At 40.0% G+C, this 15817-nt stretch overlaps 1 protein-coding gene across 2 annotated transcripts; it reads right to left on the bottom strand.

The window, feature by feature from the left end:
* Nucleotides 1-259: 259 nt before the first annotated feature.
* On the bottom strand, nt 260-15071 carry efs (embryonal Fyn-associated substrate). Of its 2 annotated transcripts, none has more exons than XM_027178332.2 (8): nt 14867-15071; nt 13577-13848; nt 10655-11935; nt 9474-9596; nt 7747-8667; nt 4927-5001; nt 4350-4607; nt 260-3063 (listed from the first exon to the last, which is right to left on the bottom strand). In XM_027178332.2, the coding sequence occupies exons 2-8, from the start codon at nt 13586-13588 to the stop codon at nt 2881-2883; spliced, it is 2853 nt and encodes a 950-aa protein (XP_027034133.2). In that variant the 5' UTR covers nt 13589-13848; nt 14867-15071; the 3' UTR covers nt 260-2880. The 2 variants fall into 2 exon arrangements, with proteins under 2 accessions (XP_027034133.2, XP_027034134.2); XM_027178333.2 differs by having other exon boundaries at nt 4350-4565; nt 14867-15070.
* Between the last annotated feature and the right edge of the window lie 746 nt (nt 15072-15817).

Below are 15817 nucleotides of genomic sequence, written 5' to 3'. Positions count from 1 at the left end.
ACCAGATATTGTTTTACTTTATACCTATATTTTAAATGTTATATGTACGTTATAGTTTATAAGTTGATTACGACCTTTACGAGTAAATCAAATCTGAATAATTATCCTTGTATTTAGTGGCTTTCAGGTCAATTTTATGCTACTGGGAGAATCTTGTAATGTTAATCACAGTGACGCGTTTGGATAACTTGAACGCACCCTGATTATGATTGCATTCATAACATAGGCAGTGTGGAGGAAATAAATAATACTAGACAAGTGCGTTGTAACAAAAACTGTATTTGAAGTCAATTTTCATCGTGGCAAGTAGAAAGTCAAGCTCCATTAAGCACCCAGGAAGTTGTAAAGTAAGAAAGAAAATGAAAAAATACATTCTCGTACAAAAAAAAGGGGAAAATCTCCAAATTGTTAGTAACGTTTTGACTACTAATCTGTTCTATGGAGACATCCCTGGTTACATGTGCATATTTTTATTTTTATTTTTTTAAAGAAAAAAAAATCATGCATAGTTACTAAAATAAAATAAAAAACAAATAAATACGATGAGAGTGATTTTTGTAAGACCATCTCAACTAAGCACAAGAAAATTTTCAACAGTTTTTGCATTTATAATTGACATAGAAGTCTTTAAATATGAGATTATTCAGGAGAACAGATACAAACAAACAAACAAACAAAGAGGTTTAATGCAATGTAAAAAAAAAAAAAAAGGTTTTATTTCTGTAAATCCAAAATTTAATGTCGGGCTGTGCAGCAAGACTGTAATACTGATGTGGTCCATTTGGTGGCGCTGTGGGACAGGGCAGAAAGGAGTGTGAGGGGAAAAAACACTGAGCTTTGTATGCCTTTGTGTTTCTAGGGCTACTCTTGCATTACGAAACTGCTTTTAGCACTCACTTGTCAGCTGTCCCATCGATAATTACCCCTGGAGGAACTCCTTTCACATTTAAAATCACACTCTATTCACTATTGTGCTCCACTTTTAGTAAGAATTTATTTATTTATTCATTTATCCACTTATACCATGTAACATATGAATGACCAAAATATATCAAGTGGTACTGAAAGAATCCACACAATTCACATTACTGCTCGTTGGGTAAAAAATTGGCATAATTTTTTCCTAGCTTCAGTCATCACTTGTGGCCAAATTCAACATTTATTAGTGTAAATAATAAATACTTGCTGGGTGAAAGGAGCCAAACAGTCCTAGTTAAAATGAGATTTGATGCATTTTGCTTTTTCAAAACAATGAGTTTACATTTGTATGTAGACATAAACAAAATAATTTCTGTTTTAAATATAACATTTACGTTTAGATTGGGTTATATACTGTATAGTCAGCTAGTCCATCTGTACATGACTGAATAGAGGTTAAAGAGAATCAAATGTGTAATCTATTATGTTGCGGTGCTTTCTTTTTTTTAAGCCGCAAGTGGTCATTTATTTGTTATAGTCGTATACGGAAGTAAACGATATTACGAGTCTATACTTATACGTAAAAAACGCAGTATTCTGTGATACCAAATGTCAATAGATACAATGGCAATAACAGGTATGTTGGCGTCTTTGAACTCAACCCAACATGTCTGCACATGAGCTTAATGATAAAATTGGGAAGGTGGTGAAAACAATATACAGGGCGTTTTTCATCACATTGCTGGGAAAAGTGAATCTTAAACAATAAGCTTAAGAGATGAAGACATATGTAGATATGTAAAGCTGTACTAGCATTGTCTTGACTCTGTATATCAACCATAGGGGACAGGTGTGTAATCATGAGGGCGCAGGACAGACAGGGAACAGGCTCATGTCTGGACTTGTGGATGTACCAGACTGTTAACTTAAGTCAAACACATGCTTATGAATTGTTCCTGACTACATTATTATAAACACCAGTATTTCTAAATATAAAGTGATTGATTATATATTGTCTGAATTCCAGTTAAAGGCATGACACATGCCCCTGAGAAAAGATTACAAGTTTTCACATATAGTATATCGGTTTCTGTCTTTTTTAAGTTACGGTTTATTGATTATTATAGCGGAGAGCATTTTCCCAGAACCGCATTCACACCGACATGCCTTTGTCTTTACATGCAGAACTGGTGCTTAAGGAGAAAAAATGAGGATTGAAAAGAGGTATGAAACGGAAGGCTGTGAAAAGAATAGGAAAGAAGGAGTAAAACTAGCTAAACAGGTTTCAGCCTTAGTCAGTGTCATGGGAAAGGACAAAATTACAAATTATCTCAGAAAAAAAGCACAATCCCTGCTTTAAGTGGATCTATCTACCTTTGTAACAAAACATGATTTCCTTCTTGCCTTTCTGCATAAGCATGTGTTCTAGCCAGTTCGCAGTATGAATCGTCTGCATGACGTGACATGAGATTTATGGCATAAACTGAAACCAGGTGAATGTGAGGCTACGTATAAAAAAAAGAAATAGAAAGTCCCAGTAGCCTTTTGTTTTGTACATGTAAAACAAGAAAAGAACTGCGCCCGACAATGACAATGACCGTTGCAGTAAACCAAAGCAATACAAAAATGAAACCACTACAAAACGTGCAACACGTCCTCACACCAAAACAAACACCATCAATAAGTTATTAAGACACACAGACGTGTGCTAGGCACAAAAAAAGATAAACAAACCGGTACATTCCCACTGACATATACACACAATCGCACATAAACCATCTGGAGGCACACTTCAACACTTCACCATCAAATCACCGAGTACCGGTGTGACGAATCAAACACAATCATGATACCCTTCTGCATACAAACCAAAAAAAAAGTAATAATAATAATAACGCACTACAAATAAGGCATTGTCATGAGAAAAGGCATAGTCATGAAAAAAAAAAAAGACAGAAGACATCAAGATATTTCTGCTAGTCGCTGAAGGAGCCCAGAGAACCCAGCTGCATGCTGGGATAGTTCAGCCACTCTGTCCACCATTTCCTGCGTAGCCTCGACTGATGGGTAATTCTGAGCTGCATCTTTGGTGGCAACAACAACAGACTTCAGGGCCTGACACAGACGTCCACTGGATGTAGTGACCTGGAGAGACAGTAAACAGTCTTTGTGAGTTGTTCTGTTGCCCAACAAAGACATGGGTGGTGTTTGGGGTTTGTTTTTAGGGAATACAAGCTCATAGCAACAGTGGCTCATAATTGTACAAAACAAAAATGTCACAAATCCAAAAAACAAACAAGAAAGCACAGCAGTGAACACATCAACATTAAATTAAACCAAAAATGTTAAGTCCTTACTTACATACTCGTTTCTGATTGGCTACCGGAAGCCGTGGAACAGGCAGAAAGCAGAAGGATGTTTACAGTAAGATGAAATATGAGCCTAAATAAACCTGATACTTTTATTTGCGCTTATTCTGTATCGTGCACATTCCTGTAATGCTATTTTTGATGCTGTAGTGTCATTAATATGAGAATGTAAATGTTAAAAAAACTGTCCAAAGAAGTCAAGATATTCAGAATCAAGAAACAACCCCCACTATAAATAAATATAACTTAGGATTAAAATGTTTTCATTAGGCTAACTAGATCACCGACTGAAAAGGTGCAATTCTTTTCCTCGATGAAACAGCAACAAGCTCCTGATGTTCAGAAAGAACATACATACATAATAAAGCAACAGCAACAACTTTGGCAACATTTCATTCAATTTTCAGGTAAGGTTGAAGTGTTTCCAAAGTTTTTAGAGTTGTTGCTGATTTGCTGTTGCTTTATTATTCACTTTGCACTCATGAGCCACGGTATTATAGTCTCCAGTTTAGCACTGTGCAAATGAATGTCATACATTTTTTTCAAGAGATTTGTCTCAGTAATATCATTTTTACAAAGAAAGTTAACAAAATCCCTAAAACCACTGAATATGCTGTTTTAAAAAAGCATAATGTATTATAGTTAATGGTTAGAGGTTTATTTTTGGCTGAACTACTTCTTTAAGAAAAGCATTATGCAGCTTAGTCGCAACACTAACACACACACACACACACACACACACACACACACACACACACACACACACACACACACACGCACACACAAACACACACCCAAAACTATTCACAGATGGCTGAAGTCAGTCATGCTTTGGCCATCATCCATCAAGTAATTCCTCCCCTCCTGCATTACAATACTAATTATCTGTGATGACTATTCAAACCCCAACTACGTGTAAACTGCAGACACTTAATGTATATGCAGTTTACACGTAGTTGGGGTTTGAATAGTCGACAGTTAACAGTTATTCATTTGTTCATTAACACCTCTGAAACCTGGCATTATGCTTCCTCAACTCTGTCACTCTACATGCAGACCCACCTTTGCCCTGAGGTCAGTGGAGCTGAGAAGCCGAGCGAGCGTATCTCCAATAAAAACAAGCTTATGCGCCGTCACAATGAGACTCTTTCCCCTGGAAACGAAGATCCTTGGCGGCTGGTTCCCCTGAATGCTGCTGAACAGGGAGTCGATGGCGTCAGCCAAGCAGGAGAGGTGAGACAGGCTTTGGGCTGAGTAGAAGGAGAGCAGCTCGGAGTCCTCAAGAGACAGAGAGACGGGAAGAGGAGGAGAGGGACTCAACTACAGAAAAAAGGGGATTATTATACAATCACCTACTCACGACTAGCTCAGGAAACTATATATTTGTTTCGGTCTAAATATAAGTGTTCTGTGAACATGACGGTTAGTAATAATAATGTTAACTGATGACATAAACAGTTATCTGTTCCAATACAGGCAAATAGACACTTATTTGTGAGAACAACCCAGAGAAACGAGAGGGAACTAAGAGAGAAAAAAGTGCCACTGTAAATAATTGACAACAAAGCTGGCTTCTGCAAACACAAAACTTCTGCTGTGGAGAAGTGTGTGTGTGTGTGTGTGTGTTGTTGTTGCTCACTCTGGTATCATTTGTAGAGATGACCTGCAAAGTGCCATTTTCAACCTGTGAGTCAGGAGGCGGCTCGGGCTTTCCCTGGATTAAGACACAGAATCACGGCTCAGTTAATATAACACAAACTACTCAACCACAGCAAGACAAAACCACAACGTAATTAGCTCTCCTGTTCTACTCCATATCTAGAAACATATGTCATTTCCCTGAACATTCACTGAACATTTTCAACACAGAATGGTGCAAAAATCAAAAACCTCTGATTGAACAACAGCTCTGTGCCTTCTTGATGGAAGAGCTCAGAGGAAAATGACCAGATTGCTTTGAGAAAGAAAAATTTAGTAGCCCATAGTCGCTCTTTACAACCGTAACGAGCAGAAAAGCATCTCAGCATGCTTTTGAGGTGGCTGAACTACAACAGGAAAAGACCACATCAGGTTCCACTCCTGTGAGTCAGGAAAAAGAATCTAAGGCCATGATGGGAACAGAGGAACCAAAACAGAACAAATGAACATTATAAAAAATATTCTTCATCTGTTCAGTTGTTATTGTGATCCTGTGCTCATGATAACATCATATTAAATTAGTAACGTGTATATCAATAAATACATTTAAGACCATCATAAAAAATGTGGTAAAGGAGACGTAGTCCTTGTATTTGTATGATTGTATGTATGTATGTTTTTACTATGTTGTGTTTATGTATGGCTGCTACCCTGGCCAGGTCTCTCTTGTAAAAGAGATTTTTGATCTCAATGAGACCTCTTGGTAAAATAAAGGTAAATAACTAAATGAATAAAATATTTCTGGACTTGACTGAAGTGGATTTTTGCTGTTCTTCGTTTTGCTGCGCTCATCCACCTCAAAGATTGATGGTTTTTTATTGATGTTCTGAGATGCTTTTCTCTCTCACCATGCTTGTAAAGAATGCTTATTTGAGTGCTTACAGACATCCTGTCAGCTCAGACCAGTCTCTCTCTCTTTTCTCTGATCTCTTTCATCCCCAAGGTGTTTCAGCCTGCAGAATCTTTACTCACACAATGTTTTTTACTTGCAAGAAATCATCAGTTTCTGAAATATACTTAAATCTGAACAAATCTGGTGCTAACAGATATTCCACAATTAAATCACACTTTTCCCTCATTCTGATGTTAGAAGTGAACATTAACTGAAGCTCTTTACCTCTATCTGTATGACTATATGCACTGCTGCCGATTAGACAACTGCATGAATGTGCAGATGTACTGGTGTTCCTAATAAAGTGGACCATGACTATATCATATTTTCTTCCTAATTATTTACGATATAAACAATATCTATAAGAAACAACACACAATACGTTACTCAACCTGTACTGTGATATAGCACAGTGTGCTAACAAACTCATAATCCCACATTTTTCATTATTTGTTACATGAGCTGTACTGTAAGCTCCTGAGCTGAATTTTTGTTATCATTCTTACCAGAACACTCTGAGTACTGAACAGCTATTATATACAGAGAGAGAGCTTGAAAGACACTGACTGGTAAAATGCAATTTTTACAGCATCATCATTTTACAGTAGTGGCCTAATGGTTAGAGAGTCTGACTCTTAACCCTAAGGTTGTGGGTTCGAGTCTCGGGCCGGCCATGACTGAGGTGCCCTTGAGCAAGTGCCGCAGCATACAGTAAATGGCTGCCCACTGCTCCGGGTGTGTGTTTACGGTGTGTGTTCACTGCTGTGTGTGTGTACTTTGGATGGGTTAAATGCAGAGAACAAATTCTGAGTATGGATCACCGTACTTAGCCGTGTGTCACGTCACTTATCACTTATAAACACCTGCCATTTTGAGGTGAAAGTATAGGAGCCATCTATCGAAATGACTTTTCTAACAAACTGTAAGATATTTTGTTAAATGTGTCATCAAGCGCGATGGAAAATATTGCATCAGGTAGCAAGTAAAAGATAAATCACACTAATGTCACATGGGAAATGATGATGATGTGTCACCATGCAGTATTCTCTCATAAGTTCTTTCTTTCACAGATATTAGCTAAAGTTTTATCATCTTTTTATTATCGTTTTATTAGCTAAAGTATTATTATCTCATAAATGAACAACACGAAATAACAACTGACCAAAACACTACAAAAAGATAGATATCAGTGAACCAGTTGATCATATAGTCAGGATCAGGGATATTGTTGTGTCAGTTTCACAGCTAGTCAAATGACAGAAAAGTTACCACACTACTGACGCTGGGTCAAAATACAGATTAAAATACATATCCATCTGATCCTTACTCTAGTGAGGTTTATTTGTGTGTCTAGCTGTAAACCCCCCAAAAATGACACCTCTCTGTCAAAGTTCTGCTCAACACACAGAAGAACAGGCCACTGAAGACCACAACTAAATAAAAGCTTCAGGCTAAGCAGCGTTGCACACCATCACACTAAGGCTGATTTTTTTTTTTGGCTCAGTGTGCTGTCTTCACATGCAACCACTCACATTTTCAGTTTCTAATGCGATCTTATATTTGGAATATCTTTCTAAGAAACAAGAACAGTTAGGGGATTTGATGTTTTATGTTTTTGTTATGCATGCTAGGACGTGCAAAGCCACTTTTGTTCAAAGTCTTTGACCAAACGGTTCCTGATTAATACAATGATATAGTGAGATTGTGAAATGATAACTACGTAGGTTGTAATGCCAAAAATGTGAAACAGGAACATTTCGAGACAGGATAAAGACAAAACAACAACTGAGGAAAGTGACAGTTGAAACTAGAGTGATACTGTATTTAGGAATGTGACATAAGTGTGACACAATAAAGCCAAGTTCTAACCTGAAGCTTGACGTATCCCACACTGTCTCCTGCAGGGTACAACGGAGGTGCAGGAGTTAACCCGATCCCTGCGTATTCGTTCCCTTGCTCATCCTCGCTCATCTGTCCGGCAAGTGGAAGAGATGCAGGTGCTGGAGGCAACGGAAATGCAGGAACAGGAGGAGGGGGAAGTGGACGCTCCTGGATCCAGCTGCCCTTGCGAGATCCCATTCCTACTGCCATGGGTTTTACCTCGGCAACCGGCAACGCAGGAAGTGGTCTCCGTGAGAGAGACTCCTGAGAGGGCAGACGGGGTCTTGTTTGACTCTGCAAAAGGGTAGTGGAGTCTTCAAGAGCTCGGCGGACCATCGTGAGCAGACCATCGCCCGGAGGGGAAGGACCACACACCGAAAGGGCAGGAAGGAGGTCTGCAAGACGAGACCATGCCTGCTGAAGAGAAGGTGGGACTTCGCCTAAGTGACCTGCTTTCCACACTGACAAGATCTCAGCCAGCGATGCGGCCAGATCCCGGGAAGGTGTTGAGGAGATTGAGGCAGAGCTTAGAGCTGACTGAACGAGACCAGTGAGAGGACTTTTCCATTGGATGTCACCTGACCCCGTGCTAGATGCGGAGAGCCGGCACGCAGGAATGTCCACTGTGAGAGCGGGCATGTCGTAAATACCGCCATCAGCTTCAGAGACATCCTCACATGACAATTCTGACTTTCCAGGACTAGGGATAGAGTAAACCTCAGTGCTTGCTCTTGCTTCACCCACTGATCCAGGGATTTCACACAAGTCTAAAGGCAGACCTGGAAGACTTGGAACACTGTACACATCTTCTTCTATGTCATCGCTTAGAGGAAGTGATGCAGGGACATTGTAGGTCTGCTGCTGGAGGTCTGAGGGTTGATTCAGGGCAAGGGTGGGGACGTCGTAAATCTGACACACAGTCGAGGAAGATGAAAGAAAGATAGAGACGAAGAGACAGAGATACAGAGTGTGTGAGAGAGAGGATGTTATTCGCATGGACTACGATTATAAACCCATAGACATCTGCCAATTGCAGCTACAGCTGATCTTAAAACACACAATAGCCTTCTTCACAAAGTCTCTGTTTTAGATCTGAACTTTCTATATCTCTCTAAGATCGGGGACTGTGTATAAAGGCGAAACTGTGCTCCGTTTCTTCACCATTGTAATTTCTTAACAGAGAGCTGGCTCTATATTCTCGTCCTACAATGACGCAGGCTCTCAGTGGCCTTGTTCAGAGCTCTTGTGGCTTAATGTTGGCTCGGAAAAAGAGCACGGACATGAAGGCTGTACTTTCCACTGCCTTATTAAAGAAAAAGGCAAAATCTCTGGATTAAGAGTGTGTGTCATTAAACATCTGTAAGCAGTAATTACATATTTATAGATGTAATTATACCTCTGTTAGAAATGGATAAAAAAAGGGGTAACTGCACAAGCATATCTGTGGTAACTGTAATCACTAATAGAAACAGTGTCACACCAGCTAGTCCTCCTAAGACAGACGGGTGTGACCAGCTGAGCAAAAGGAAAGGAACATACAGAAGGAATTAGCTCACAGCAGTGAAAAACAGGTGTGGCCCTTAAACGAAGGACTGACTTTTTGTTTGTGAGAGACACATATAACTGCTTTTGGGAACTGATTGTGTGAACAACGACTGCTGTTCTGACCAATAACGAATACACTGTATGGCGACTGTGTCATGTTGTTCTTTTACCTCTGATCCGTGTTCGGTGTTTAAGGGGACGGCACGGGGGGTGTTATAGATGCTTTCGCACTCCTCGGCAGAAACCGCAGGAACTGGCTGCTGCCACCTGTTTGTAGGAGGTGTGTCATACACCTGTAGAAAGGTCAAAGCTAGTGTGAAAAGGTCAAACAAAAAGCTATACTCTAAATACCTGCTAGTCCGTCAGGCCAACAACGTAAACATGCAAATAGAAGAAGAAGCAGTGTTCGTTCATTCAGCACAGTGAAATACTTTTGGCCCATATCCCAATTTTGGAAGCTGGGGTCTGAGCACAGGGTCAGCTATGATATAGCACCGCTGGAGCAGAGGGGTTTAAGGGCCTTGCTTAAGGGCCCAAAACTGGCAGCTTGGCAATGCTGGGGCTTGAACACTGATCATCAACCCAGAGCCTTAATCACTTAAGCCACCACTGCCCCATAAATCCAAAACTCATGAAATTTGCTTTCAATCAAACAAAGCACACGATCACAGGTAATTCTTGTAATTATACATAGTCCAAAGTTAATGCGCTTTGAATTTACATTTACAGCATTTGGCAGACGCCCTTATACAGAGCGATATACATAATTGCTTAAATCTCTAACATTGAATACATTAATGCTGGCTCACTAGGTTACATACTTAAGATACCATGAGTTTAAAACATTTGTTCATAGTTACAATGAAAAAGTGTCAAAGGTTGTGTTTTTTTTTAAGTGCAAATGGAAAGGCGTGCTAGTTGAAGTGTTTCCTGAATAAGGAGGTCTTCAACCTACTTATTCAGGAATGCATTGGTAGCAAGTTGCTATCTGGTTTGTTTTTGTCCTAACTGAGAGTCACATTCAGAATACCAGTTAGTTAGCACTTCCGGGATTTTGTTTTTGTTATGCAGAATTTAACACCCTAGTATCTTTTTATACTTTCAAGGTTTGCTAAGTTGCAAGTTTCTAAATAAACCTAAATAGACTCAACCAGACTCAAATTTCTATTTCACTTTGCTATTTGTCTATCTGTTCACGAAAATCAACATCACATCAAATGCAGAAAGGTGAGTCTGGTTTAAAAAACATCAAGCATTCGTTGTAATCTACAAGTACAAACCACTCAAACACGAGTTCAAAATATTTTAAAAATCTGGTGCAAATCTTAAACAGCATGGTCAAGGTTTTTACCTGATCATCATGATTTCCATCATCAGAAGCTATGCATTCTTTCTTTGCCATCTGCATGTCTGTTTTCTTTCCTCCGTCTTTATTCATCTGTCTTTGTTTCTCCTCTTTAGCAGTCTCTGTAGGAGGCCCTGCCTGTGCAGTGGGTTTTGTGATGGGTGATGATGCCTGACCCTGCAGTAAATCCTTCCGAGTCACACTTCTAACTGGCGGTGCTGGAGGAGGAGGCTTCCGGCCAAAGTTAGGAGACCCTGGCAGACCGGATTTCCCAGTTCGTACAAGAAGAGGGGATCCCTTCACGGTAGTCTGTGATGTTTTTCCGCGAGTCACAGGGGGAGTGGCACACTGACCCGCCGGTCTGGCAGATGACCTGCTTGTTGGAGGTGTGTTTACAATTTGTCCTGAGGCAGCTGATACCACAACAGATCCAGCAGATAGCTTGCGTTCGGCTTGTGGAGTCCTTGTCATGGCTGTCCCTGGTGAACTGGGAGTTTGGTACATTCCTGGAGGTTCCTGACCGGTTTTAGCTTGGCTGGCTACTCCGTCTTGCAGCAGTGGAACTGGAGCAGTGTTCACGGGAGTCTGATAAAAATCCTCACCAGGTACAGCTGCCCCTGTTGGCCGAGGAACCAAATAGCAGGTATCTGAATGGCCTGTAATACTTGACTCTCTCGGGCTCAGATAAGCAGCCTCGACTCCTGATTCGACCGTAGATCTTGGCATAGCACTGGGAGACAGGTACACTGACTCTGATGCAGCCTGAGATCTGTACTGTGCCCCTTGTGGTGCCATGTTGGCAGGGCTCTGATACACTGAACCCACTTCTCCTGTTCGTCCTCTCAGAGAAGGTGAGCGTGGACGTCCTTCAACGCCAATGTCCGCCCATTCGGGCCGTGGCCTGGCACCAGAACTTGAATGAGAGCGGGGGCGACTACCTGGTCCTGAAGCCCCTGCGGGACTCTGGTACACCCCTTCGACCAGGCTCGGAGGAGAGAGATACACCCCGTCACCATCTTCCAGGCGATGCCCATTAAGGTGGCCTTGTTGAACAGGAGAGAGATAAACAGAGTCCACACTGGGAGTACGGCGGGCATCCGGTGCTGTCTGGAGGAGCCGTAAGCGGTTAGCAGGAGCAATGCCTTGGCGCCCATGGAGGGAACAAAGCCACCAACCTGGACCACCATCTTGCTCCTGCTCCAGCACCATCAAGATGTCGCCTTTCCGGAAAGCCAGCTCCTCCGGGCTCTCGGCTGCATTATCATATAAAGCCTTTGCTAGCACCGTCTGAGGAAAAAATAAATAAATGAAACACAGGAGAATGAGAATTAGTTTAGCATGCCATTCAAATATTAGAAAGACAGACAAGAGTGACAAAGATAGTCATGTGGAATACAAATACAAAAGTCTGCATGAAAAAAAAGGAAGAAAAGAGTGTATTGTACCATCTGTGGAAAAGAAGAAGCATGGAAAAACTAGATTGGAAAGGATATGGAATTAAATCAGAACTTTCATTCAGATCTAAGTGGAAACAAATGGGGGGGACTAATATTTAAATTACTGGAAAATAAAAGAAGTGGTGAAAAAGAGATTAAAGGTTTAAAAATTGTCTGCTTTGCTTTCATGCATTAAAGGTTTAAAAGCAAAACAGGCCTTGCTTGTACATGTAACCATACAGGGTATATGAAAGGACATTCAGCCGCATCACACCACACCAGCATACCAGAAATGCCACTCATAACACAATTTGGTGAAGTAAATCCAATGTGTTCAGATTTTAAAAAGACTTAAATCAATTTAGCCAAAGCTCACTTTGCAGAGATCCACCTGGAGTGAATAATGCTCTGATTAGACTTGAACAAGCCATACTGGGAGAACAGGACTAACTAAACTGCAAGCCAAGCCAAACATAAGGTCTGTTATACAGAATAACACTCCAGTTTACATCAGGTCAGCAAATTACACAAACAACTACCCATGAGATAACATGACCTTGTTTTTCTGCATGCTTGGCAAACAGAAACTGACAGAAGCTGGAGAAAAAGACTGATGGAGGTCAGAAAAACACTGACAAAGGGTTGCTTAAGGAAATCTGACTTTTCCAGTTCCTTTCACAATACAGAAAACATATATTATTTTCAACATGGTTTTAAAAAAAAAAGTGAGCTGTTTCATAAACCCGAGGCATTTCTGGTAAAGAGAAGATGTTAATGCTGTCTGCTCTAAGGCCCGTTTCCCGCTACGGCCTCGTTCGATCCGCTCAGCGTACTGATATTAACGATTGGCAGTCGAATAAACCAGGTGTGTCAGATGACTCTCCATTAGATGTGCAGTGTTAGGGCTATGCAGAACAGTCCAATGCAAATGCAGTCGTTGTTTGAGCTTCGATTCAAATGTGCCTTTCTGAGGTTGCAGGCTGTTAGCGAAGATTTTTATTCATTATCATACTTTACTACAGCTACTGTAGAATGAGAACATTGTCTCTACTGACTGACAACTGGTTCCTAACCCTATACATATGGTAAGTGTGACTTTACTGGCTGCCTTTATTAAAACACAATAGAGTCAATAAGTAAATGAGAGAGAGAAAGGGAGCAGATGATAACGAGAGGAATGAGCGGGGGAGGGGGTCCACATCTGTCCCCTGGTTTTAGGGGTCCTTTTGTCATCTGCTCAGTCTGTACCTCTCTCATTTTCCCTGTCTTTCTCTTTCTCTCTCCCTTGGGGGTGAACTACTATGGGACAAGCTGAGCCCTGATCGTTACTCCTCCTCTCTCCCGAAGGGATTTCGAATGATCGGTGCCAACAGCAGTGGATTTAACACCAGTGAATGTTAATACCTAAGTTTGCACGCCAGACTCGTATGTCTTTCAGGGGTGTTAGATTAAACAAAACACACACACACAAAAAAAAAATGCACACACTTACAGAGAGCGACATAGCTGCCACAAATGTCTGTGTCAAAGCTCGGTCCGGATGTGTGCTGGTTCTGGTCAAGCCTTTTGTCCGAGTCACTTATGTAGCGTGTAACCCATGTGTACGTCTGTCAGAGCCAGGCCTCGACTCAGATGTCCCAGTAGAGTAGACTGGCGTGTTGTCAAAAGCACTCGTTTCCTTGCATCAATAAGAGCCGAGTGCACACTGCAGACCTTCTTTGCTGTTTCACATGGCGTTCCATAACTTTATCTCATGATCTGAACCTGGGGTTAAAAAAAAACATTCACGTTTGGACACTTTCACATTTTTTAGTAGTCGACGTATATATATATACATACACACACACATATACACACACATACACATACACACATACATATATATATGTGTGTGTGTATGTATGTGTATATATATATATATGTGTGTGTGTGTATATATATATATATATATATATATATATATATATATATATATATATATAAAAACATAATCCCTTGTGTAAAGTAGTAGTTTATTCATGGGATTATTTTATTTATATCAAATAAAATGTATTTAATCATTTATTTAGAAATTAATAAGATTTTTACACACCTATAAAAATAAAAAAGGGGTAAAATCTGTAGACGTGTGCTCATAATTACAGCTTTTACAACCTCGAACATTTAATGAGATCCTATTAGATGTCAGTAACATAATAATAAACAGTATCCCTAGTCTTATAAATAAAATTATACTGCTAAAATGTTTACTTTAATGCATCATCGTGAATTAAGCCCCATTTATGTTCTGTTGGTTATTTAGAAACGAATATTTTATTAAACTAGTATCAAACCTACTCCTTATGCTTACTGATGTTCAGGATATTATTATTAAAATAAGACAGAAATGAATCATATTTAGGGAATTAAACATAAATGAATCATATTTAGATAATTAAATAGAGATGATTCATATTTAGGGAATACTGAATCTTCTCCCAGGGATTTGAGCGGCCACGTTTCTTTTCCAGCCCACATTAAAGACACAGACTACTAACGTTATCATCTCACGTTCACAACAAAAGGACGTTCATTTACAGCAAAATTTGGAGCATAAGGAAAGAATCTATGAGCTGTAGATCGACCATGGACCTGAAACAGCGAAGAACCGAGATTCGCTTTTCAACAAAGGCGCTTTAAAATAAACTAGATTGAGAAATATATAAATAAATAAATAAATAAACGTATACATGTGTAATTAAAAAAAACGGGTGGAATAAAACTGGGAGAAACGGCATCTTACCGTCATTCCGGCGAGCAGACATCACGGAAAGGAGGGACTAGAAAAGACAGGCGGAATTACATTCCTCTAATCGGGGCTGTGTTTGTGATTCTTTGCTATTTTTCGTGCTTCATTTGGGTTGCTCCATTTGCTCGGCCGCCCTACCCCCGGCCTTCTGTACGGGCCACTCGGGTTTGGGATTACACACACACACACACACACACACACACACACACACACACACACACACACACACACACACACACACACACACACACACACACACACACACACACTACTATAATGAACACGCGCTGGCGCTCTGCCCCCTGCTGGACAACTGCAGAAATGACTACAAGATCAAATGTTTGTAAATTATATATGTATCTTATAACATTTCATACTCCACAATAATATTAGCACAAAAAATAACAGCACACATTAAAAGCAACATTCTCCAAAATACTGGCATTCTGCGGCAGAATTATTTCCACTTTTTTTCTTTTTTTTAACAGTATGTATTTCGTTCATTATTAAATAAAAACTCAGACGGGGTAAATTTAAGAGTATGTAAAAAAAAAGTGGACACAGAATTATTTGGATGTTTTCTTGGCCCTCATAGCTCTCCTTTCTTCAGCTCAAGCTACACCTGTTCCACTGAATTTAATTTTGGCACGTGGTGTGTGTGTGTGTGTGTGTGTGGTGGGGGAAGATGTTTTTATATCTTTGTAAGTATCATGTGTCCTGACAAGGTTAAGAATATGTCGTTTTTTGTATTCATCACAAGAATATACAATTCACAATAACTTTTATTTAAAGTAATTATCTGCATTTTAATAATAATTATTTCAGTGTAAGGTCCTCACAAGGATAGTAAGAGAAACATGTGTGTGGGCATGTATATATAATTCTTTAAGCACCAAATGTTCTATGATGATAAGAATAATGTTACTACAGTAATACACAATTCAT

The sequence above is a fragment of the Tachysurus fulvidraco genome, chromosome 1 (genome assembly GCF_022655615.1).
Source record: "Tachysurus fulvidraco isolate hzauxx_2018 chromosome 1, HZAU_PFXX_2.0, whole genome shotgun sequence".
In the NCBI taxonomy this organism is placed as follows: Eukaryota; Metazoa; Chordata; class Actinopteri; order Siluriformes; family Bagridae; genus Tachysurus; species Tachysurus fulvidraco.
This window is presented reverse-complemented; position numbering and strand designations above follow the sequence as displayed.